The sequence below is a fragment of the Rhyacophila brunnea genome, unplaced genomic scaffold (assembly GCF_057557595.1).
Source record: "Rhyacophila brunnea isolate RB1 unplaced genomic scaffold, BYU_Rbru_1.0 scaffold_18, whole genome shotgun sequence".
Classification (NCBI taxonomy): Eukaryota; Metazoa; Arthropoda; class Insecta; order Trichoptera; family Rhyacophilidae; genus Rhyacophila; species Rhyacophila brunnea.
In genome coordinates, this window is record NW_028232837.1 from 7189700 (window position 1) to 7216228 (window position 26529).

The following is a 26529-nucleotide window of genomic DNA, read 5'->3' on the forward strand; positions in this document are numbered from 1 at the left end:
TAATGACATTACACTGCATCACCATATTACATCAAGAGGACTATAATATGGACCTCCACAGGGTGAAAGTTATGTTGACAGAATTTTATTTTTTACGGGAAATGGATATTAGCCACTTGCTCAACATATTAGGTCAATACTCTGGGTCCAAACACACGTTGAAAAAAGTCGTTAAAATACAATTATATGGCGATAGTAAAAAAAAAACATGTGGTTTAAAAAGAAAAAAACATTGGAAAACAAAACCACAACAAATTAAATCACATAATAGTAGTCATCATGGTCCCCACAAGGAGGGGAAGCTGACAGGCCTCTACCCTGGGAGCCCAGTCTGGCGGGTCTACCAGTTAAATGAGAAAAATTACAAATTTACTCTTATAGGTAAAAAAAAATATCTTTAATGATTATTAACATTCAACAATATGTAGCTGTCTGATGTAATTTGATGTTTTATGATGATTGGCATAATTAAATGATGATTTACGTGAACAATATTTTTATTTTATAATTATGTTTCCTAACTAAATGGCTTTTTATGCAATATGGCGAAGGATTGCATGATATTTGGGTACCACAAAAGGAAGTCGCGATCAGTGCTTTATAATTATTCAACAAATCAACTCATTAACCTTAGCGATAGAGCGACAGGAAGGGGGGCCCGCCATAGATCCAAGCCTGGGGGCCCGTTTCAGAATGTGGGGGGCCAAGGTAGTCATATAACAAGTCAACTTAAGCAACAATTTAATTTTAAAATCATACAGTTTCCATAATGAATAAGTGAAAGATAATATGATCCAGTTGTTGAGAAAAAATAGACTAAACCTAAAGAAGAAAATCACAATATCGCGAGACTAGATTTTTATTTGTAAATATTAAATAAACTATTTCCCAGGTGAAAAATTGAGTAATGATAGCCTAATGCACCCACCTTTTGCTCTCGCATCAAATTCGGTGGGCGATCCACCATTCATTTGCACACATAACCGTAGGAAAAAGAAAGTACCAGATACAAGTTACGTCATTAGCCTGACCATCTCGCTCGGTATAGGTCGACTTCGCGATTCCTTTCCTATGGCAACACCATTATCTAAGATATTTTAATTATTTAATTTCTTTTTCATTTTTATTATTATTAATAATTCGACTCGGATTCAGTTCGCCAAATGAGTTTCGGCTTTACACAGTGATGCGTGTGTTTGTTGCGCAATGAAATTAGGCTACCAAGTGGTGCAGTGTTAATCATAGATAATATTATAGTTACTATTACGAAATGGGCGCCAAATCTTTTCAGGTGAGATTATCAAAAATAAAAAAATACATAATTTTGAAAAACACAAAATATATTATAACCAATAGAAAAAATCTTTTTGAAAAAAGTAAGACACCCGGCAAGAATCGAACCTGCATCTCTTGGGTTTCGCGCCCTGCACATAGACCACTATGCTACCAGATGACATACTAATTGCGACACACTTTAATTATTGGCACTTACTCATCGGCGCTCTTCCAAAATCGGCTTTTGTATTCTAAATCAAAGTAGGTACCTACTACTTGCTAATAATTTTAATTAACTATTTCTTTTATTCAACGAATAATTCACAAGATTTAAGAATGTACCATTCCAATTAGTTAACATACATAATTTTGAAAAACACTGATAAAACTATTTTTAACACATCTACGAATTAATATGGTTATTGAAATAAGTACTTACAATAATGAAGATTTATTACCATTAGGGCTGTGAAACTGTAAAAATGTTTACCTTTAATAATAATATGGGGTAATTCGGGAGTAAAAATGTTTTTCAAAAATATGTATGTTCAATAATTGGTATGGTACATTCTTAAATCTTGTGAATTATTCGTTAAATAAAAGAAATAGTTAATTAAAATTAAAAAAACGTTTTTTTTTAATAGACAAAGTACAATGATGAATTAAAATGTCAAACCCCGAAGTAATACACTATCCAAATCTGATTGTCAATAAATACTGCAGCCCTTCTCCATTACGGTTTCGTTAGACAAAATTAAGGGTTCCGCGAACAAATGAAATTAATTAATTAATGTTCAAATAAATCACCCCAAGGGGGAAAAAACGCCTAAATTTTTTTAACAGGAGAGATATAATAATATATTTTCACTGTCACAATAATATGTTAGCAATTATAAACAAAGAATCTGCTACACTATTATTATTATCGTCAAATCACAGCTCAGGGTGGCCGAGCAGCTAACGCGTCGGCCTATAATATCGTGGGTCCCACGTTCGAATCCTGGGCTTGGCAAATACACATATTGTTTTTCAACGTATGTTTGGAGTCAGCATATGGACCTAATAGGTTGGCCAAGTGGCTAACATCCATTTCTCGTAAAGACAAAAATCTGCTAATACAAAACTTCCACATCGTGGAGACCCATATTATGATCTTCTTAGGAGTTAGGATCGGACATGGTTAAAAAAATTAAGAGTAAAATTATATTTTCCCTGGCGTGCACGTATACAGAGTGGTTTGGTGGCGATTTCCTCGATTCGTGGGAAGATTTTAAAGGGGGCTTCCAAATAGTTCAAATTAATCAAACCATTATTATATTACCTACTATAAAAAATAAGTACCGGGCGGTAGTGCTACCTGTCAAAATTCTAGGATGTGACTATATGCTAGTACTGCACTGTAAGCATCTGTCAAACTATTATTAGTTGCATACTAAAATTTCTTTTCTTTCACGACCCGATTTGAATTAAACGATTCCTTTATTTGCGTGTCAGCTTATTTTTCAAATTCAGTTGAAAATTCGGTCGACAATTCATTAGAATTTGCCTTTACGTGTTGTTCGTGTTTTCTCTTACATTACACTTTTTTTTAATACATCTTCTCCGCATCTCGTATCGTCTCCCATGTGTTACAGACATTATTATAATAATACAAGTCAAAAGGTAATAACTAACAAAATAGTATTTCTTAAAAATTCAGTTGGCATAAAATATTACCCAAGGAATAACAAAATCCCTACAACTAACATCAATACATATAACAACTCAAACACAATGTTCTTGTGCACAAAAAATAAAACACTAATATTAGGATGTATCATCAGCATGGCTCCCACATCCTGAACCGGGCCCCCAGGCTAGGATGTTTGGCGCCCCCCCCCCCTACCTATCGCTAAAGGTAAAGGCAGTGTGACGCACTACAGTAGCGTTTTCCATGGTGTACGCGGTAAAATTAAGGTGTATTTCTAGCGATTTTTGTATTTTTAATATGTACATCCATTTGAATTATGGAGTTGTCGAGTATCGGCACACAGTTAAAAATTGCATTGTACAATCAAATATTTTAATTAATAATAACTATTTAACCAAAATAGTCCCGCAGGCGACTTTTTTTCTATTAGAGCAAATTTGTGGTCTGTGTTTATCTCACTTATCGGTCGACTCATCACGCCGGGCCCTTCCTGAGCCCGGGCCTCTATGCTAGAGCCCTGTCAGCCCCCTCCTTGTGGGGGCCATGATCATCAGTCATCACATCATTCACATCTCTGTCACCTCCAATAATATAATTGCATAGAGAAGAGATACTACATTGTTATTTTTACTACGATAGTAGTTGAAATTTATGGTTTTTATCGTGTAAAAATCAATCAGTGCCTCGGGTCTCCAAGTCCCTATACCCTACACTGGAACGGCTGCATTTTCTTTGCAACATGATAGATGAAAAACCAAAACCGCTTTAAATCTTAAATAATATATTATATTACTTATACACAAGTATATAAGCATCTTTTTAATGTTCAAACCTTAAAACCATCTCGTATAATCTTCATATTTTAAAAGTAGACCTGCAACGTGTGCAGGTGCCGACAGCAGAGAAATTGGGTCGTAAATAAAATCCAAATGGATGTGTACAACCCGTGATGTCTCGCGATGGTAGGCAGTTCATATACTGTTTAGGGGCAGTAAACAAAAGTAAAAACTATAACAATATTGAGAGTAGGTTACGACGAAAGGAGCTTTTTTCATGCTGTGACATAACAAAATGTGTCAACTCCAAATCTAATCGCAGTAAATATTATATAGGTATATCAGAAGTTTAAAGATTTCTGTTACATTTATCCGTAAAATAATAATGAAATACAATTGAATGTGTTCACTATATGAGAGTAAAAAGGGGTGAAATTTTAATTCTGTTTAAGGGCTGCACTATAATGATAATGTGGATGGCAGAGTATTAAAAATTGGGGATGAAAAAAGCTTGTATTCTTTCATTTCTAAGATGGAGTTGTTCCCTCTTTAATTTCATGAATAATGTGTAAATTTAATTATATTACAAATGGTAGAAACTAAAATCATCATCATTTGTGGCCGTACAACCCTTGGCGAATCTTGGCCTCTTTCAAAAACTACATTTATCCTGGACGATCCAGCGCATACACTCTCCAATTGCTTAGATCGAGCGTTCTTAAATCTTCTGTGGTGCAGTCCAGCCATTTCTATTTCGACCATCCAGGTCTTCTCTTGCCCTCGGGGTTTGCGTACATAGCCCGCCTTGCTAGTATATTTGCCAACATTCTATGTGCATGACCGGTTCAGCGCTGTCTCTGGAATGTCATATGCCACGTGATCTTTTCGCACCTATAAAGTGTGTACAGCTCCTCGTCATACCTTGACCTCCAAATGCCACTTTCTTGAACGGCCCCAAAGATTCTTTTCAAAACTCTCCTCTCAAAGATACCCATATTTCTCTCATCCTACTTGCTGAGTACCCAACATTCTGAATTAAAGTTTTATAATATAAGGTTGTGAGACCAAAATCGCACCTGTTGACGAGGTTGATCCGCTGATTTATTTCGTCGCTTGTATTATTAGTGTTTGTGACAAGGGATCCTAGATAAACGATAATGAATCCACAGTTTTAAAAGCGTCGCCGCCGATGATACAGTTGGTATTATCATTTGTTGCACTGTGGAGAGCTGACATGCATTACTTTCGTTTATCCAGAATTTCATGTTTGCAGCAGCTGACTTTATGGAAATAAATGCTTCTTTAAGGGCTTTTGGGGACCGGGTAATGACATCAATATCATCAGTTCTATAAAACCAAAAAAAACTGATAGATGTAACAATTGATGAATTTGTAGGTATAAATTATTATCAAGCGCGTAATGCCGGGTCCACATTGGCAACATGTCGCGCGACAACCTCGTTAAATTTCACGATAAGTATGATAATTATCGTAAAATTTAACGAGGTTGTCGCGCGACATGTTGCCAGTGTGGACCCGGCATAATAATCGTACAGACGCCACTTTCAGTTTTGACTTACCTCCAAGCCGCTCCATAACAATGGGACGACAACCAATGAACGACACTGATTACCTTACGAAATCTAAAATACTATGTACGCGTTTAACTTAGTCAAAAGCCAATTCTATATAGTAAGTCATTTACCTGTGTCTTGGTCATAGGCACTCACTTGGCACATGTAGTCTAAATAGGAGCATAGCCCCCGTGCCGTGTCGACCAGATAAATGAGATAAACACACAACTTCAATTTGCTCTAATAGTAAATAATTACAGGATAAAAAGAACTTTTTATATACTTACAACGTTTTTAAATTTTCTGTTGAATCATATAAACTTGACTTGTAATTTGTACTTGATAGAAATAATACTGAAATGTCATTTTGACATGTCATATTGATTTACATAGTAACGCACGTATAAATTAATAATCGAACAAAACAGAATTAACTGAAAATGAATTCAATTCTACTGAAAGATGACTAAAAGAATTAAAAGAATGAATTGGCATCGTGTTCTGATATATTCTAAAAGTTTCAAATGTCTAGCTAGTCGGGAAGTTAGTTAAAAATCGATTGCAAGATTTGTACCGGACAAATAAGAATACGAGCTAAGAAAAGCATTGTAAAAAGTCGCCTGCGGCGCTATTTTACTTCAAATGTATTACCATTTTTACATATATTATAGCTATGAGAAGCAATTTTTGGCCGTTATGTACTCTAAAACTCCATAATTCAATGTGTTAAAAAATCACTAAAAATACATTGAATTTTATTTGACTTTGAACTCCATTTGGAAAATGCCACTCGTCAGACTGTCTTTAGCCTTAGCGATAGGTAGGGGGGCGCCAAAGATCCTGGCCTGGGGGCCCGTTTCAGGATGTGCGGGCCATGGTTAGGAGTCTAATCCCAAAGCATCTTATACATTTTTCAAATAAACATTTTTCTGTCAGCGATATTATTCTCTACTTATATGAAATATTATTAGTTATTTTAAATCTTTTAAAATGTCTTTTATTGCAACATGTGCTATCTTCTGAAATTTGTTAATGTTTGCATATTTAAATCGGTGTTAAAATATGAATATGACACACAGCGTCGTCAAATATCTTTAAAGAACAATAAAACTAAATATGCGAACTAGTTAGTCGCAATTTTGGTCAATTGTCAGCTGTTTTAATGTATATGTCCATATAGGAATAATTCAAGGATTCTCTCTAAGTAAACCGAGCGGTTCGTATTGGGCAATTTTCTTTGACTTTTAAAGAATTCTTGCTAAATTGCGAAAACATTATTTGCCGAATTGTATGAGCACATATTATTTGACATATTCCCTAAAAAGAGTATGTTTTGCAAAGCGGTTTTAATCGAGCCTTGTGATGGAATATCTCCTTTTACGTTTATATGGTACCTACATATTTCCAATTAAATTTGCATATTCAACTACTGGTGTAGATAATTCGTTTCATCTCTATATATATAAAAATCTCGTATCACGATGTTTGTGGTCGTACTCCTCCGAAATGGCTCGACCGATTTTTATGAAATTTTTTATGTATATTTGTTAGGTATGAGAATAGGTCAACAAGTATATTTCATACCGCTAGGTGATTAGGGTATCTCTATCCAGAAAAAATATTCTTTTATTTTTTTGACAATTTTTTTGGTATTTTTTTATTATTTGGCATCAAAAAATACATATAATCCCAAATTTTCATCCTCCTACTCTTATCCTCCCATTTTTTAATCGCGATTTTATTATTTTTGTATGAACAAATTTAACCGTCGTTCGTATTTCAAACAGAACGAAATTATTTATGTTGTTGAATGACAGATGGCGCTACGTCCGAGAAGAATTCAAGAGAAACATCACGTCATGTTAACATTTCATTCGGCATACCACAACGCAGTGCGTGCGAATTTTGTACGATTTATTTTAATTTTTCTATTTTTGTGTGCGTGTATTACTGTGCACAATGCCAGCAAGACGCAAAGGGGGCCATTTGGGCCGTCGAACGAATAAAGCAACAAACATGCGAAATAGTAGAGCAGAAAAAACAGACGAACAAATCCAACAAGATAACAAAAACGTGCGTGTGAGCATGTGCAATTCCGTGCATCTCAATCACAAGATGCACGAGCTGAACGAAATCAACAAAGACAGTTGGAACGGAGCCAAGCGCGCCGGTTCGTAGTTAACACACGCAGAGCAAATGACTGACAACGCCAACAAGTACATCGAGCATTTTTACATCCGCTTCGTTCCTTCGTCTCGCATTAGAGTACGACCCAGATATTGAATATTCCGCTCATCCGAAAGTGTTGATTGGTGCTATGGACAAAGAATGTCCCCATTGTCATGCGCTCAAATTCAAACATGAGTCAGCCGGGGTGTGTTGCGCATCAGGAAAAGTGCAACTACCAGAAATTGAGATACCACCAGAACCATTGAACGGCTTGCTCATCGGCACGGTTCCAGATTCAAACCTATTCCTGAAGTCCAATCGCACATTCAATTCATGCTTCCAAATGACTTCGTTCGGAGCAACAGAAATAGTTCACAATACTGCGGCAAATGGTCAACAACAAGTAGGCTCATTGCTGCCAATGCCAAACGAACCACATACATTTTTACAAATCTACTTCATGGGCGGTGAGGACATCAATCGTGTGGATGCACGTTGCGGCTACAATAACCTCAATTCGCCTAATGCCAGGCGCATCGTCGGCGAACTGGACGACCTATTGAATGAGCACAATGAATTATTGAAATTCTTCAAAGCACACATGCACGAATTGCAAAGTGACAATCACGCTATTGTGATAAATCCTGATAAAACACCAGCTGGAGAGCACGTGCGTCTATTCAATGCGCCTGTTGTTGACGACATTGCTGGAATCATGGTTGGCGACCGCACATCGACGCGAGAAATCATGATTCTAAGAAGAAACAATAATCTGGAGTTCATCGCTGACACACACCGTTCATACGACGCTCTCCAATATCCGCTAATTTTCTGGAAGGGACATAACGGATATTGCATAAACATTAAACAACGAGATCCTATCACAGGTAATTCATTCATTATGAACATCATTACTCATTTTGAATTGAGAAAATGAATGGTTGGTGTTTTTTTGTTTTTATCGGCGGTCATCGTCTACAGCGCTCCATTCCTCTTTCTGTCATAGATCCCATCCCCACACACTTACGATACATTCGATATTTTTTATTTAACAGCCAAAATATTCACTAGAAATAATTTATATGGCAGAACAACGTTTGCCGGGTCAGCTAGTATTTTAATAAAATACAATGTACATAAACATAAACAAGTTTCGTCGTACAGAATTTATTTGTTTAGTCTATGACACAATGAAATATATTTTCATTTGTTTCAAATTTATTTAGGTATATTGTTCTTAATTTGAATTAATGAATTTATTTAAATTGTTTTGAATTTTTTCATTGCTCTCAAAGCAACGTTCCTTTTCAAACAGACTGAGAAGCTCACGAGGGAAATAAATACATGAATATATGCGATATATACTTCATAGGCGCCTACTTCTACGAGGGCAGTATGATAAGTATGGTAAAAATGTGACCCCCTTCAGCTCCGTGTCCGGAAACCTGTACGTATGTAGTTCGCCGTATCACACTTCACCGTGAAATGTTGTATCGGAAATATATGACCGTATATTAAAGACCGTCCAACCTCTTTGGGTCGTATAATACTGACATAAAATTCATGTCTAAACAAAACACGGTTCTTATCGGTTTACACTTTACAAGAAGCCAGCAGCAAACAAATTTTGAAAATAGCCGATATACTGGATTATTTGTTAGGTTAGATTAGGTTCGGTTAGGTTTTCATTCTTGATTTCATGAATTTTGCCAAAATCAGCTATGAAAATTGAATCAATGTTCATACTGAATCTAATAAAATTGTAGACCCTATAGTATGCGGTCATCTCTTTCCGATAAGAAAGCTCACGGCGAACTGTGCCACGGTGAAATGTTTTACGTACAATTTACATGTAACCTTTTAGCTCGATATACTTAGTCGAGTGTTTTTCTAATTTTATGATCCTTTCCAAATAATATGGTTTGTTAAACACTTTTTAAATAGGTGTATTTTTACAACGTTTTTATTAGGTCGTCTTCTTATTTTTCCGGTGGTTGTTTATCCAATACAAATCTTGCAATCGATTTTTAACTAACTTCCCGACTTATATTGCGAAATTAATGTACGTCGCACCAATTTATCGAACGAAAATATCGAATTTTAGTACTATTTACAACGTTTTTCTTAGCTCGTATTCTTATTTGTCTGGTGGTTCTTTGTCCAGTACAAATCTTGCAATCAATTTTTAACTAACTTCCCGACTAGCTAGACATTTGAAACTTTTAGAATATATCAGAACACGATGCCAATGTATTCTTTTAATACTTTCAGACATCTTTAAGTAGAATTGAATTCATTTTCAGTTAATTCTGTTTTGTATGAAAAGTTATTTCGACACCATTATTGGTTGCTAGGGGTCTGGAGTCCTAGCAACTAAAATACTAATATATACGTGCGTTACTATGGAAATCAAAATGACATATCAGTATTATTTCTATCAAATACAAAATTTTTTGATCGTTTAAGCTAGTCAAGTCAAGTTTATATGATTCAACAGAAAATTTAAAAACGTTGTAAGTATATAAAAAGTTCTTTTTATTTTGTAATTATTCATTGATGACGTCGTCGTTATTGCCGAATCGTTTTCCGTCGAGCCATTCCTTTAGATCTGGAAATAGGAAATAGTCGCAGGGGGCTAAATCTGGAGAATATAATGGATGAGGAAACAATAATAATTCATACTAAAATTCGTGCAATTTTGCCATGGAAACGACACATGTGTTCATCCGTTCAATATTTTGGTGGAAGAGATTCCTCGTATTCCCTTCAAAATGTCGTTGAAACAGTCCAATAAATTGCAGAAATATTCCCCAGTAATCGTTTTTCCTATTTTAAGGCACTCAATAATTTTCCGAAAATGTAAAACATAGTTACCTATCAATTGTATGTGTATTTTATACATTAGATTTTTTCCACGGGACGGAGCAATAATTTTGGGGATTTCATGAACCGGAATGACGCCCCGGTCCATTTCGAGCCCCCTTGTCGGTGTGTATTCATCCATACGTGTCACGTGGCCGATTCGTAACAGTCATTGGATGTTAATCGATATGACGAGATCAAACTCATCAAAGAGTGTGTAGACTGTAGAGATTGTAATCATACCGATGTTGCTAGATTGGTCCAAAGATACATACACCCATGACTTATGGAAATCACAGAAAGGACAGTTATTAATGTCCACGTTTTCGATCCGTATCACAATACTGGTCTCAGCAGTGTTTCATGTACGCAGGCGGGCTGTTGATAGTCAGGAAGATTTACGGTGCTTATGCCATATTTATTATAGATACAAATTACAAACTATTAATTTCGTCGTTTATATTGTTAGTAGTAATTATAAACTTATTAGTGCATATTGATTGATGATTTGAGGTAGATAAACGATAAACTTATCAATTGTCTCAATGCATTCGTTGTATTAGTGTGCGGTGGCCTGCAGTATCGTTGATTAAATTTGGTGAATGACATAAATTTGGTTCCCACTTTGCCTAGTTATATTTAAATACACAATAATTAATTATAATTTAGATAGTTCAATTGAACGTCAATTAATAACAATTTCTTTAGAGCTAAGTGGCATGTACGTAATTCGATTTCAACCATCAAAATCGTGACCACTTCTTATATAAAATTTACTAATTGTGTACCTACCTACATTCGTATACATAAATATATACTGTTATGCAGATACGACGTGTATAATACTCATCGTCTATTAGGTGAGAAAAATGTTCTAAAACCCAATCATAGTAGGTATACGGTAATGCAATAATGCACATATTACATTCTATAATAATTGATTATACTTGTATATTATCGTCACCTCAATATTACAACTAGATAACTCTTATTTGGCCATTGCTGGGAAAATGGAATCTAAACTTTACTTGATTAATATAAATCTAGGCTAAAATTATTATTTAAAATAAAAATGGAAAATAATTGTGCTCGTCTAATTGGGAACAAATAGTGTTCAATTGTATGAACAAATATTGTAGATATATTATTTTATTTATTTTATGCATTTATGGTATTTATGTTAGGTATCTAATATTTTCAAACACAAAATTAATACAGTTCCCATTAACTTCTGACTAACCTAGTTGTATCATATTGTAGAATAATATTCAATAGCTAACTCAAAAACAGTATAAATCAAGTTATCTAGTTGTACCTACTATTAAGGTGACGATATGCATTAATTCGTTGATCTATCTAGATAATATTATTATATGAATGTCAAATTAAAACTATCAAAAATAAAATGAAGAATAGGATATCACGAAGAACTAAGGCCTGAACAAAAACGAACCATAAGTGCGAGTGAGAAAGCATTTGGCACGATTGTATCTCCGCAATATGCGTTAGAGTGAGATAGAATTTCTACGGCTGAATTAAATATTGTTTGCACACGTCGCTGGTAAATTTTGATTTTGTGTTAAATACATATAAATTTAGTGGTAATTATTTTTAGTTAATTTAATAGAAAATAAGGTTAACTACGTTGTGTTTAAATTTGGTAGCCGTACCGAGAAGCAACACGATGGTATAACGTTTCATAGTTAGGTTGATAATAATATAATCGAGGTTCTACTGTGTGTTATACCTACACAAGAAAGACGGTTTCATTTTACCGAATATCATTACTCTGAGGTTGGTACCGTTTTATCCCGAGCCCGGAGCCCTTCATTTTTGTAAGAGAAATTATCTTATAAGGCATTTTATTATTCAAAAAATAGGCAAGATTTACACATTTGAAGATAATTTTAAAGATACTGATTATAAGCTATGTCTTTGACCATTCAAATGTGATAAACATTCTAAGAATAATGTTTGCTTTATAATAATTATTGACTAACGAATAAGGTAGTATTTTTTTGAAACACGCCATTTCTATTGGCATTTCCCAGTGGCTAAGCTACAACATACGGCCGTAGCCATAAATTGACAAATGATAAATGAAGTAGGGAGTAAGATCATGTGAACGCGCGTGTTTGAACATCTACCCAACCGATTTTTTTTAAACGGTACATGTTCAAATACACGCGTAAAAAATCTTAACACCACTTCACATGGACGTACTGAAATATGACTATATTCTAAAACATTAAAGTGAGAGGTTTAAAAGAATACTATTTTATGTAATAAAAATACTTTATGCAGTCATCAAATGTTTAAAATAAAAATAAAGGATAATAAGGCTTCAAAAGTGTGTAAATAGATTATCTACAACGTTTAAGGAATGTCCAGGATCATGCTTTGAAAATAGCATAAAAGCTCCATTTTGACGTACGCTGAGCATGTCCCCCTTAATCATTTCTGTTTCGTTACTATACCTAATTAAATAATTGTGTTTTTATTTATTTGCAGACAGCATGCGCCATATTACTAATATGGGTTTACCGATGCGAGTCAATACGAGTAGGGTGTCCAACGAACAAAATTGCGCCCAAATTAAAGGCCGAAGGACGGACCTTCGGACTTCTTTTCGGCCAGAGGTATCAAAACCAACAGAATGCAGCTGACGACTGCTCTAATAGTCCAGTAACTTCAGTTGTAGACAACTTACCTGAAACTGACTATGATCCTGTCTCCAGTAGTGAGGATAATGGTACGTGAAACCTCATACTTATTACGTCCATAAACAATATTTATATCGATTCATTAAACTAAACAATAAAGCAGACATCAGATTAGGGGAAGGTTGCGATCATTGGACCAGTGCTTTCATTGGACCACGTAGGAATATCAGAAATAAAAGATGTTAGAAACCATCAGTGACCTCACAAAGCAAGCTTTCCATGCCTCTTTCGCGCCTCTTTTTTTTCAGTCTCATCTTGGACGTGGTAAATGAGTCACATTCGTTGGTGTGTTCATCGTGCTTAAAATATAACAATCAGGTAAAACTAAAACGAATGTAAGTATGATTCCATTAACTATATTTGGTTGAACTTACATCAATTATATAAGGTAATTTATTACTATTTGCAACTATGATAATAGTTGTTACGTTATTACTTTGGTTTTTTTGTGAAACTTGTTTTTGTGACAGCACCCGTAGTTGCTATCATTGGACCATGGGTAACATCTACCATTGGACCGGTCCAATCATAGGAACGATTTTATAACATTTTTCACATTATATTCTTTTTGCATTCCTGAATGGCGAAGAGAGGGAATTACTATACCTGGAATAAGCCCAGCATGTAATTGGCATTACAGGCATTAAGGAAAAAAGGAGTAGGTTTGAACGAGGCAAGTCGAATTCTTGGAGTTCCTAAAGCGACACTGAAACGAAGACTAGATGGAAGCAATTAAAAAGCCAAAGAAGAAATTCAGATAGTTGGTTCCGAAGGTGATCTACCATTAGAATTAGAGACAGAGCTTTGCGAACACATTTTCGAGCTTGAAAGTTGTTTGTATGGTATCACTCCAGTAGATGTCAGGCGATTTGCATTTCAATTAGCTGAGCAAAATAATATAAAGAATAGATTTAATAAAGAAAAGCGAATTGCGGGAAAGAAATGGTATTACGGGTTTATGAACCGGTGTCCGAACTTGAGCCTACGACAACCGAGAGCTACTTCATTCAACAGAGCTACCGGATTTAATCAATCTACAGTTAAAGATTTTTTTGATAAACTTCAGACATCTATGGATATGCATGACATTAACGATGGTCGGCGTGTATTCAACATTGATGAAACGGGTCTCTCCAACGTGCAGAGAAAACCTAGAAATTTTTTGGCATTGAAGGGTAAGCACCAAGTTGGAGCAATCACTAGTGGAGAACGTGGCAACGACCACAGCTGTATGCTGTGCCAATGCTGCTGGCTTATTCGTTCCTCCGCTTATCATATTTAAACGGAAGAGAGCAAAGGATGAATTGAAAGATGGAGCACCACCTGGTTCAATATTTGCTTTCAACCCAGACGGAATTGACATCGAATTGACAAGTGTCAAGACGCCGAAACAAAAGGAGAAAAAGTCAAAAAAGACTCAAATCAAAAATCAAAAATGCAATAAAGATATTGAGAAATGGTTTTGCAAAATCAGCCTCCAGTGTTCCGTAGAGGATATGATACAATGCCTAATGTGTCAAGCCTGGATCCACGAAGTCTGCGCTTGCGTTAGTAAAGGTATACAAAATATATTTGTCCTATATGCAAAACATAAATAATAATTATCTACATGTATTATTATTACTATTATAATATACGATACCTACTATTATTAAATGTACTTTTGTTTCATTGTTATAAAATATTATTATCAATCACCTTGATTGGATCACGTGTGTAAATTATTATTATTTTTTCAAAGTCCAATGATGGAAACCTAGTGGTCCAATCAAGGAGCATGAGGTCCAAAGACGGCAACAAACAAAAATTTGGTTTTCTTGTTAAATCTCGAAAATGGTTAATTTTATTGGACTGATGCTAAGTGTATACATAAGAAAGTAAATAATACATTGAAATCAACAATTTGTTTTATTTTATCAATAATATTTGATGAGTTACACCATCACAAAGTTAAGTGGTCCAATCATAGCAACCTTACCCTAAAGCATAAACAATAAATATATTATAAACTAGGAAAAAAATCCAGGTGATAGTGTCACATTGTTGTGCGCTCAATAATACTATTTTTATATCATATCACCTACGATGGCCGCACGGCTTAAACGTCGGCCTATAGCGTCGTGGGTCCCAGGTTCGAATCCTGGGCCTAACAAGTACACATATTGTTTTTCAATTTGTGTATGAGTTAGAGTATGGACCTAATAGGTTGAGCAAGTGGCTGACATCAATTTCTCGTAAAAACAAAATCTGTTAATACAAACCTCCACTTTGTGGAGACCCATATGATCGTATAAGGATCGGACATGGCCTAAAAATAATCGATATAGGGTAACACTATGTACATATAGCTAAATAATGCGTCGATTTGAATATCGACTCTAGAAAGGAAAAAGGGTGTAACCCTTCTTTTTTCAAAATAGGTTTTAATGGGTAATATCGTTGTACCTACATGACTAAAATACACGTTGTGTCCAAACGATGTAAATAGCAACCGCCGATTTATTATCCAAATTTAGATGGTAATCTTTAAATAAAGAAGTGAAGTCGGAAAAAGTACTTAACCATCATATTTGTTGGTTTTCTGTAATTAACTCAATAATTAATATCAGACTAAGAATATAAAAATCAAATTATTAATTTTCATGCATTTTAAGGGAATGTCTATTTTGTATTTTAACTTTGACCGAAAACCATAACAAAAACGTTTGTGTATTTGTGTGTGTTACGCCCTTTTTCCTTTCTACAATCGATATCAATATAAATTGCTAGGTATCTATTTCGATATAACCGATATATTTTTATAGATGAGTTTCGTTGGTATTGGTTAAGAAGCGTGTGAGCGAAATGCATAATAATATACGTGACTAAGCGACTAATGGGTGGGATGCAACATGTGTGTTCTATCTATGTAATCGCACAACAATTGTTTTCCTGCCTAATTGCTTGTTTTCGTACCCCGTCTGGCATGTTTTTGTCAACACTGGGTAGCATTTGATTAATTCTAGTCAGAGTTATAGTGCCTGTACACGTGCATGGATTAATTACTGTAAATACTGGGGACAATAGTGCTTATTTTAAACTATCATGACAATAACTGTTTACACGTAAAAGTGATGATGACTATCTCTCTAATTCATTTTTTAAGATCTTTTATAGTGTTAACTGTCAATAATTCATGTTGGAACTGCATTGTATTATTTGATTAATTATTTGTTTAATTAAATAAAATACAATTTTATAGTACTTATTCCACTTTATTATTTTTATCACTTTATTATTACTCTTTGAGTTAGCGAGACGCGATGTTGTCATTTTATGGTATTATTTCGTACTATTTGACAGCTAGTGAAAATCGGTCAACCTGAAAATCCATTTTTAGCCGGCAGGTTCGCCACTATCGTTCTACTGCGCAGGCTGAGATCGAAGAAATCTTACTGTCACATGAAAATTCAGAACCTTCCAAACTTGTTTGATTCATGCACGCAATCTTGCCAACTGTAGGATAATACATGTTTACCCATACATTTTCTTACTTTCAACAGGAAATCCATGCACGTGTAAACGGGGTATTAGTCATTAATGATAACAAAATAAATGTACTTTCATAATATTATGTATTATTATATTTACATACAATACTCATTTGACCAAAAAACCGACATTTTCGAAATCATTACCACATCTAGGCCATACGGGCAGACTAATTTATTTAAACCAGCAAAACTTGTTTTAGTCATTATCTCATGAATACACCCACATAACATCATAACATTGCAAATAAAATAAAATTTAAATATGTTGACTATGTATAATTATCATTAGTCCATCTCACAATCATTGTTTTTCCTCCAAGGCTTTGACTGCGACCCGACGTTATATCGACTCTATTTCATTATTGGGTATCTTATAACCAGGGCTCGAAATTGACCGGAACGCACCGGAGCGCCGTTCCAGTTCGTAAAATCCCCAAAACTATCGCTCCGTCTCGTGGACATATTAATTTGGCCGTCTGAGCTAGATTCGCCATAATATAATGAAAAAATCTAACACTTATTTTTTTATAAAATAAACATCCAATTAGACAACTATGTTAATATTTTCGGTAAATTATCGAGCGCTCCGGTTCGTAAAATATTCCATTTCGAGCGCTGGATAACCAACGGAAGTTTTATTAGACACAATCGATTCATTGTAAGATTATAAAAAGGGGCCTTGAAACCGTTTAAACTAGGTATACAATTATTAAATTGGGTACACCAGAATCTTAAAAACATTGCGAATTTTCCACAAATTGAGTTGCAAACCGTTGAAACCAGGGAACACAAAATTGATGGGACCTGGCTTACCCGTGGCTCCCACAAGGGAGGGCTCTAGCCTGATAACTGAGATAGACATACATCACAAATTTGCTCTAATAGTAAAAAAAGTCGCATGCGGCGCTACTTTACTTCTTGACTATTAAATTTTCAAAATAATTACGTGCGGTGCGATATAATTTTTGATTATTGTGTCGATACACAACAACTCCACAATTTAAAATAATGCATTAAAAATACAAATATAGCTACCTAATAATACACTGAATATCCTTAATTTTAACTTAAATACCATTTAGGAAACACTACTGTAGAGCGTCACACTGCTTTTAACCATAGCGATAGGTAGAGGAGCCCGCTAAAGAACCTAGCCTGAGGGCCCGCTTCACGATATGGGGGCCATGGGCTTACCCTACTGGGTGTGGTATAACAGGCAACGGATCTCAAGTGTGAAAAAATATAGGATAATCTTAAACACGCGTTAGAATATGATATTTTCAATAGTTACGTCTGTAAGGTAATAATATGCATTAAAATGCGTTACGTAAATGTAACGTGCATTCAATATTGAGTGCCGTCGGTATGCTTTATTATATTTGGGTTTTACGGATTGACAGCCATAAAACACCCTGCTTCAAAATATTGGCTTTTATATTTATTAATCTGTTCTATGATTGAAACTGATATTACACTAATATTAACAATTTATTTACAGATCGGTTTCTGATTATTTCTGTTAACAATTGAATTTTCATGGTAGTTATGTATTTTTTGTATTCACAATCAGACTGTTATATTATGACTGGTATGACCATCAGTTGTAATACAAGATTTAAAAACTAATAAACAAAATTCTACATAAATAATAGTTTTTATTTTGCGTCGGTGCCTCCCAACATGTATCTCCTATTTTCACCGGTCCGCAGGAGTAAAAGGGTTGAGAAACACAAGATGAGATGCTCTAAACCGGGTTTAGATCATCTCATCTTATTATTATACTTATTATAAATTGTATATTTTACATTATTACAATTATATGTTGTTTTTATGTTTATCATTAAAGTTTACCAATTCACAGCTTTAATGTAAGTAATTTATACCCACCCACAGTGGCCGCGCGGCTTAAGCGCTGGACTATAACGCCGTGGGTCCCAGGTTCGAATCCTGGGTCTGGCAAGTACACATTTTGTTTTTCAATTTGTGAGTGAGTCAGGGTATGGACCTAATAGGTTGAGCAAGTGGCTGACATCTATTTCTCGTAAAAAACAAAATCTGTTAATACAAACCCTCTACTCTGTGGAGGCCCATATGATCCTATTAGGATCGGACATGGTTGGAAAAAAAATATATTTATTTTAAAAAATCTCAATTTTTATAAGTAACTGAAAATCCTTGCGACGTAATTAAGTAGGTATGTTAAAACTCTTAGATAGTAATTATAATACACTAAACTTACTACGTATTTGTCATTAAGTTTCAGATTATCAAGACAACATCAATACAGTGGTCAGACCATCCCGTCCCCCTCAAGGACAAGGATTTGGTGGTCTTCTTGATTGGTGGCCGGGTGGTCCCAACAACCGCCCACCTAGACCGACTCAACCACCTAACTGGTTTTGGGGGTGGTTTAATGGACTCCAAAACCCATCAGTGCGACCCACGAGACCTCCTTCGTATTTCGGTAACAATATTTTATTTCAATTGAGTATATTATACATTCTGTGAAATTGTATGATCACGGTCATACCGAATGATGCAGTTTAAGCATGATCGCTGTTTAAAAATGATTATGGCTCCGATCAAAATGTCCACTAATTAATAATTAGCTCTGCATTTCATCGGGTACAGATCTACCATCATAAATCGCCCGGTGTTCGAATTTAGAACTAAGCTCATCACAATAGAAACAGTATTGAATGATAAGTCAAATGTTAGCATGTGGCGCCCTCGCTCAGCGGACAAGATAATACTGATAAATCATAGTATATTGCAATAAACTTGTACAGACCATCGAATATTAAAGTTCCCCCATTCGGGTCAAACCTCGATATTATTTCCGTTGAACTTTGAATTTGTATAATTTTATTTTATTAAGGACAGACCTTGTACATCACCCCCACTGCGGGGTCTTTATTATTTATTATCCGGGCCATGAGTGCAAAGACAACAGTGTAACAGTAAATTCGAATCAATCACTCATGCTATGAGAAAATCAAATAAATGTATTGTGATCTAGCCAGAAATCGAACCCGTAGACCCCCGGTCAGAAGACGGTGACTTCATGTATAGCAATCTGTTATATGTATGAGCTATAAAAATGCCGATAGGTATACTTAATTCAAAAGAGTGCAAGGGACATTTCCCTCCGTCCCCACCAGCTTGAAAAAAGAAAGCACTCTTTCAAACGGTCAAGCATTTCTTCCATGGTAATCCAAATCAAGTTGGTGTCTTTTAATATTATTCAAAAACAGATAGCCATGGTAAATCTAGGAATGTTACAAATGATTAATCATGCAACAACAACAACCTACTGCAATTTGATCGCCAACCTTTGATAGTAGACAGCACAAAAAAGAAGATTACAATAATTGAGAAGATATGGTTGCAAGACAAAGAGGTTAGACGGTGATTAATCTTTTTTGTCACAAGATGGCGACATAATCCATAATGTTCCAAATTCAAACTATTAACGTTGGTTATTTTCTATGTATAAACAAGGTTTCAACCACCTACTGAAAGTTTTTAGTCGATAATAATAATTGCTAGCGATAAATAATTTTAACATTTCAGCTTCTGAATTTTGGCGAGCATTCGACGCCATTGTCGAAGAGTTTCTCGAGTAAATAATATAATTCAGCAAAGTATCAAGAAGGTACAACTCCATTGTTTTATTTTCCTGCAGAAGTATTTTTTTGTAATTATTTTTGTGTGTCACGCCAATTTGCTCCTTATTTTTTTTTGTTTTCACTTCCATTAATATAAAATTGAGATTGCATCCGTTTAAACTATATTCATGATAATTCTAATGATATATATATGTACATACATAATATTATTATCATAATGTTCCAGATTCGAAAAATATTTCGAGTTTTTTGACCTCAATGACTAAAATTATTTTTTTGCATGATTACCAACAACATAGATGTTTTCATTGATATAACACGTCATGATGAATTAAGCAAAATGGTTTTTACTGTTACATTTTGACCTACCTACCTTTATTATTTAGAATATAATACTTAATGAAATTTTAATGATAATACAAAAAAAAATATTTTTAAATAAATAATGTATTAGGTTGTTTAAACAACAATAGCGTACCTACCTACAAATGGGGGCATTTTAGTAATGTATGTAATGAAAAGAGAAAATACAAACAATACATACACGGTATTTTGTAGGCATTCGATTTGGGATAGTTACCCATGGCCCCTACAAGGGGGGACTGACAGGGCTCTAGCCTGAGGGCCCGGACTCAGGAAGGGCCCGGCGTGGCGACTCGACCAGATAAGTGAGATAAACACACATCACAAATTTCCTCTCATAGTTCCTCTCATTTTGGCCGTTATGTGTTGATACTCTAAAACTCCATAATTCAATGTGTTAAAAAATCATTAAAAATACACTGAATTTTATTTGACTTCGAACTCCATTTGGAAAATGCCACTCGTCAGACTGTCTTTAACCTTAGCGATAGGTAGGGGGGCCCGCCAAAGATCCTTGCCTGGGGGCCCGCTTCAGGATGTGGGGGCCATGTAGTTACATATCTAATAATTGAACCACCAAAATCAAATACCAATTAGCAACTATATAGCACCTGTACACGTGCATGGATTTACTACCAGCAATAGCGTATACCTGCATTAAGATTAAACTATCGCGACAATAATACCCCGTTTATACGCGCACGGATTTACTGCTGACTAAACACGTATTATCGCGGAAGTTGCAAGATTGCCTGCATGGATCAAATAATTTCAGAAGCTTTTGAATTTTCACGCGACAATTGGACTGTGCGATATCTGCGCCTGCGCAGTGTAACGATAGTGGAGAAGCTTCCGGAAAAAAAACGAATTACACCGCGCAGACTCATTTTGACGTTAACCGATTTTCACGACCTATCAAATAGGTTAGTCATGAATAATGAGATTAGCGAGACAGTTACCGCTTTTCCGTATAAACGGTTATTACCGCGATAGTTTAAAATACATACATACTATAGGTGCAAGTAAGTTCATGCACCTGTACAGGCGCTATAATAAAATAACTGTTTACAATCAAAAATGTTAATTGTCTCGTCAATCTCATTTCTCAAGTGTCAGCGAGACGCATCAGTAAAGTTGGTGTTGCGTGAAGGTTTTCTGTGCTGCGTGGTGGTGTTCGTATTTTTCCAGCAGGTTCGCCACGATCGTTCTACTGCGCATGCACGGATATCGCCAAAATTGCAATTATCGCATGAAAATTGAGAAGTCGCTAAACTTTTTTGATCAATGAATGATGTCTTGCAACTTGCGCGATATACGTGTTTACACTTACATTGTATTGTTATCGCGATAATACGTCGTACTGCCAGCAGTAAATCCGTGTACGTATAATCGGGCTAATATATTACCACGTTCGCTTCTAAGCGAATAATATGGGCCTCCACAGAATATAGGCTGTATTAACAGAGGTTTTATGAGAAATACTTGTTAGCCATTCGTCAAATACCTATATTATAACTGAAATATTATTATATACACATTATGTAGATTCCTTTCTGATCATCCCCTAACATTTTTCTGCACTATTCTCGAAATATGTCGTCAGCTGAATGCAGAACTTTTCTACATTTGAGTTTTTTACGAGAGAGATCTTTGAAACAACCCACTAAAATTATTTACTATTTTGATTGATAAATGTATGCATCATAATGTTTTTGTATGATTATTGATGTAAAAAATGGTGCGTTCGTCTATATACAGCGCTCGAAATGAATAATTTTACGAAAATATTACATAATTATATAATTTAATATGTACATATTTTAGAAAAATAATTGTGTTAGATTTTTTGTTATATTACCTATCTAGATCAAACGGTCAAATATTTTTTTCCACGAGACGGAGTGATAGTTTTTGGGAATTTTATGAACCGAAACGGAGCTCCGGTCCATTTCGAGCCATGTCTATATAGATAATAAATAACTGAAGTAGGCTGTTTCAAAAAACTCCTCTACAAAATATTTCAAATGTGAACTAGAATAGTTCTGCATTCAGCGGACGATGTGTTTTTTTAATATAATTTAATAAAAGAGCACTTTCTATTTACGTTTTCTGTTGTGTTTTATTTTTCATTTTAATCTACCATTATCTACCCTCTACCACCTACGTAATTTATAATATATTTTATTTGGATTTCTTCTCGGACTAAATAAAATCCCTAGTGTTTATTTTTATTAATACGAATGAATAATGTTTGTAATAAGTAGGTAATAATACGTTTACTACGGAATTATTTTTCCCAACGTGTGATCTACTGGAGTGCTCTGGAGTCAAAAACGGCAGTTTCTATTTTCCAACAATGTTGGCAAGTCAATAAATATATTTTATATCTTTTTATACTTTTTCGTGTAGCAAACATTTCAGAATATTTTTTTTACTGGGATTTTTTGAAAATAGAAGCTTCCGGTTTTGTTTCCAAATAATTTCATAATTAGGTACATATAGCAAATAATTGTAATCATTCGTGCTAATAAAAAATAATCGAGCTTTCGTTTTTGGCAGTTTTTGTTTGCAGAGCCCACACTGGTTATCAAGCTTAGGTGTGACTTGGAGCCACTTGCAAGTGTGTTTTTTTTTAATCAATGGTTTGTTTTTCACGTTTTTAACATTACGTATCTGAAGATTTATTTCATAACATTTATTGTCGTTTTTTTAATTTAAATTTAGGTAGTTTCATTTCTAAATTCAATTAAATTCATAGCAAGGATTTTTTTGCGCAAAATTTCTGAAATTGTGAAAACTGCGCATCATTTTAAAATTGGAACTGTGACGAAGTGAACGCCTCGTGCAGTTAAATACAACTCGACACTGGTAGGCATGGCTCTAGCCTGGGGGGCCCGCGAGGCGAGTCGACCAGATAAGTGAGATAAGCACACATCACAAATTTGCTTTAGTAGTAAAAAAAAAAGTCGCTATTTTCCTTAGATAATGTTATTATTTAAAATTATGTGGTTGTACGATACAGTTTTTAATTGTGTACCAATACTCGACAACTCCATAATTCAAATGGATGTATTAAAATATACAAAAAACACTAAATATACACATTTATTTTACAGCGTAGACCATTTGGAAAACGCTACTGTAGATCGTCACACTGCCTTTATCCTTAGCGCCAACGATCCTAGCCTGGGGGCCCGCTTCAGGATATGGGGCTATGCTGTTAGGTACTATATACCATAAGACGTTGCGTTTCACTCGCTATGCGACGCGTAGGCGTCTCCCGACGGCTGGCTCCTACATTTCTTACGGAGGAAGTTCTTGTGGCGTGTAGCGGGGTCAAACTCAACGGCTAAATGATCTAGTGAGCGGAGGCCGTAAAACATCTTCCGATCTTTAGCGTCACTGAAAATAATTGATGTTCGGAATAAATGGTGTCTACTGTCTATCTATCTATAACATAAAACCTATAGGTTTGCTATGTATATTATTAAAAAGAAAAAACTAATAATTATTTATATTGATTTTCTATTCCAGATGACGCTACAAAACCAGTCCACGAATACATAGACAATGACGAAATCAACGTCACTTGGAGACCAGGAGCTGTTGTCGGTGGACCAAACAATGACATCATCGGCGTCACCCAGGACCTTAGCAACTGGAGTACCAGTCCCACTCCGCGGCCCACGAGACCCTACATCCCTGGCCAAAGAGTTACCAGTTCAAGATTCGAGAACCAAGGAATCTTTGGGTCGTTTATCGATCTTTTCTTGAAAAAATAAATTCTTGGTGTAAATGAATTAAACTGGACTTACATCCCCGTGATAGCCTTGTGTCAACTGTGCTCATCCAACTTTCTCTCCCATGTCCTGTTCCAGGCTGGCTGGTGTGGTTCAAATTTATGTATTATGATATTTTATCGCTATCAGTGGCATGTAGGACGTAGGTATAGGTACAAAAGACTATTTACAAAAAAGGGATGTATCCCTAAATAAATTTTTTATTATTTATGTTAAAGTACATTTATCTCTCGAAGGCGTACGCCATGGGTGTTGTCTTCCTATGCCCCAATACCTGTATATTCCCCCCCCTCTAAAAATGGTTGAGGGGAGATGGCTTATTAGTATGAAGAGATTGTCTGATATTTTTTTATCCTACCGATAAAAATGTACCGGACATTTTGATAGCATAACAAAACTATATACTCGGCCTACCTGCAAATAATTATTTTTAAAAAATGCAACTCACTTTGGGTGCGAGGCGCCCCAAGGCGCTGGGTCTGATTAGGCATAATCGGTCCAATCATCCTAAGACTGGACCTGATAACGTCCTTCGCATCCCCAACACCCCCACTTGGTACAGCTTTGCCGATCGCGTGCGTAGACCAAATTCTAACTTGATTTCTACTGCGCATCTGACATGTAGAGTTTGGTTTCGGGAATTCTCGAGAAATTTTCTAGATTTTCCATCCCGAATCTCGAGAATCTTTTCTCGGGATTCAGGATTTCTTTATTATTAATTAAATAATAATAATAATAATATTAATTATTAATATTTTTAATTGAAAAAACGATTTTCTATATGAAAAAAGTGGACAGAAAACACAAAACGTTCAAAGACTAATCGGGGCAACACAATTAAGCCAACATCGACTCAAAATGAGCGCAATTTTTGCAACATCAGGGAATTTTGAGTTTTTTGAAATCCCATTTTAATAAGTAATTATTTTTATTTTCCTACTTCTATATTGTTTGTCTTCTTACATAAATAAAAAATCACATTTTTTAATGTGTCTGTTTTTACACTGATTTTTACAGGTTTTTTTTTTAAATTTCTCGATATCTCGAGAATTTTTTTCTGGAAATTCCGAATCTCGAGAATTCAAAATTTCATAATTTCGGGAAATTCCGAATCTCGAGATTGAGATTTTCTCGGGAACCCAACTCTACTTAAATGCAGGTAGGGGGATAGACTCCAAGAGATACATATTAGATACTATACCTACCTTACATTTTTTTTTTAAATGACAGCCCAGAGATTGAATAAATATTATAAATTATTGTCGATATTATTTTATAGTTTACAGTATTTTCGTCTGAAAGGTCATACTAACGTGGAAAGATTGGTAATGTTACAATAACATCCAAGTATTCATATTATGTTATACTCTCTGTATTTTTATTAATTTAGTTACTAACTAACGTAAATATTAAATATTCAATGTTTTTTGGATTATCATAAGATTTGTAAATAATATAACCCAATCATCATTGCATTGTAGATCATAAAATTATAACAAAAACAGAGTGGCGGCTCTATCACCTTTCAAATGGTAGTGCAGTGTTTCTTCCCAACATGTTTCTTTGGCGAAATCCTTGAAACCCTGGACCTCGGTAAACCCCTACTTTTTCCCACAACCATTGCGAATTCTCGCGGAACTCCGGTAGAGAATCACTGACCTAAAGCATCATTCATGCGAAATAACAAATTTTCCTATTTCTTGAGAAAATTCTTAAGATATGTAAAACAAATAATATAAAATATATAACCTATGATGTACATAATATATAATTATAGACAAAAATTTGTTCAACAGTGATTTATATATAATTACATCAAACATGAGTTTCGGGTGTTGCTGTCCATAAAATAATATAATCATATAGGGATCATTCCCATTAACCCCAAAGGTAGAGTCGCCCCTGCAAAAATAAACTGTTAAGTACCTACGTAGTTGTAATAGGTGCCTATTTTTTATTCAACATTATTTTTATACGCCATATTTTTGATCAGCTCTTACCAGTGATTTATTTTAATTAGGGTGTTAGATTAATATGTAAATACTTCATGTAAGTCTTATAAAATAAACCATTATTTAATATTTTAAAATACTAGTGTTATTTGTTATGAACCACCCTCTTTTGACCTACCTACG

At 34.9% G+C, this 26529-nt stretch overlaps 1 protein-coding gene across 1 annotated transcript; it reads left to right on the top strand.

The window, feature by feature from the left end:
- The first annotated feature begins 1054 nt into the window (after nucleotides 1-1054).
- Nucleotides 1055-26367, top strand: LOC147073153 (uncharacterized). Its single transcript, XM_085945333.1, has 4 exons — nucleotides 1055-1291; nucleotides 12858-13098; nucleotides 18860-19066; nucleotides 24129-26367. The coding sequence occupies exons 1-4, from the start codon at nucleotides 1271-1273 to the stop codon at nucleotides 24374-24376; spliced, it is 717 nt and encodes a 238-aa protein (XP_085801459.1). The 5' UTR covers nucleotides 1055-1270; the 3' UTR covers nucleotides 24377-26367.
- The last annotated feature ends 162 nt before the right edge of the window (nucleotides 26368-26529 follow it).

Excerpts from the sequence above, each read along its gene's own strand:
- LOC147073153 (XM_085945333.1), top strand. The coding sequence starts at position 1,271 with ATGGGCGCCAAATCTTTTCAG. Across the intron at positions 1,292-12,857 it reads TGGGCGCCAAATCTTTTCAG|ACAGCATGCGCCATATTACT; the intron begins GTGAGATTATCA and ends ATTTATTTGCAG. Across the intron at positions 19,067-24,128 it reads GAGACCTCCTTCGTATTTCG|ATGACGCTACAAAACCAGTC; the intron begins GTAACAATATTT and ends TTTCTATTCCAG.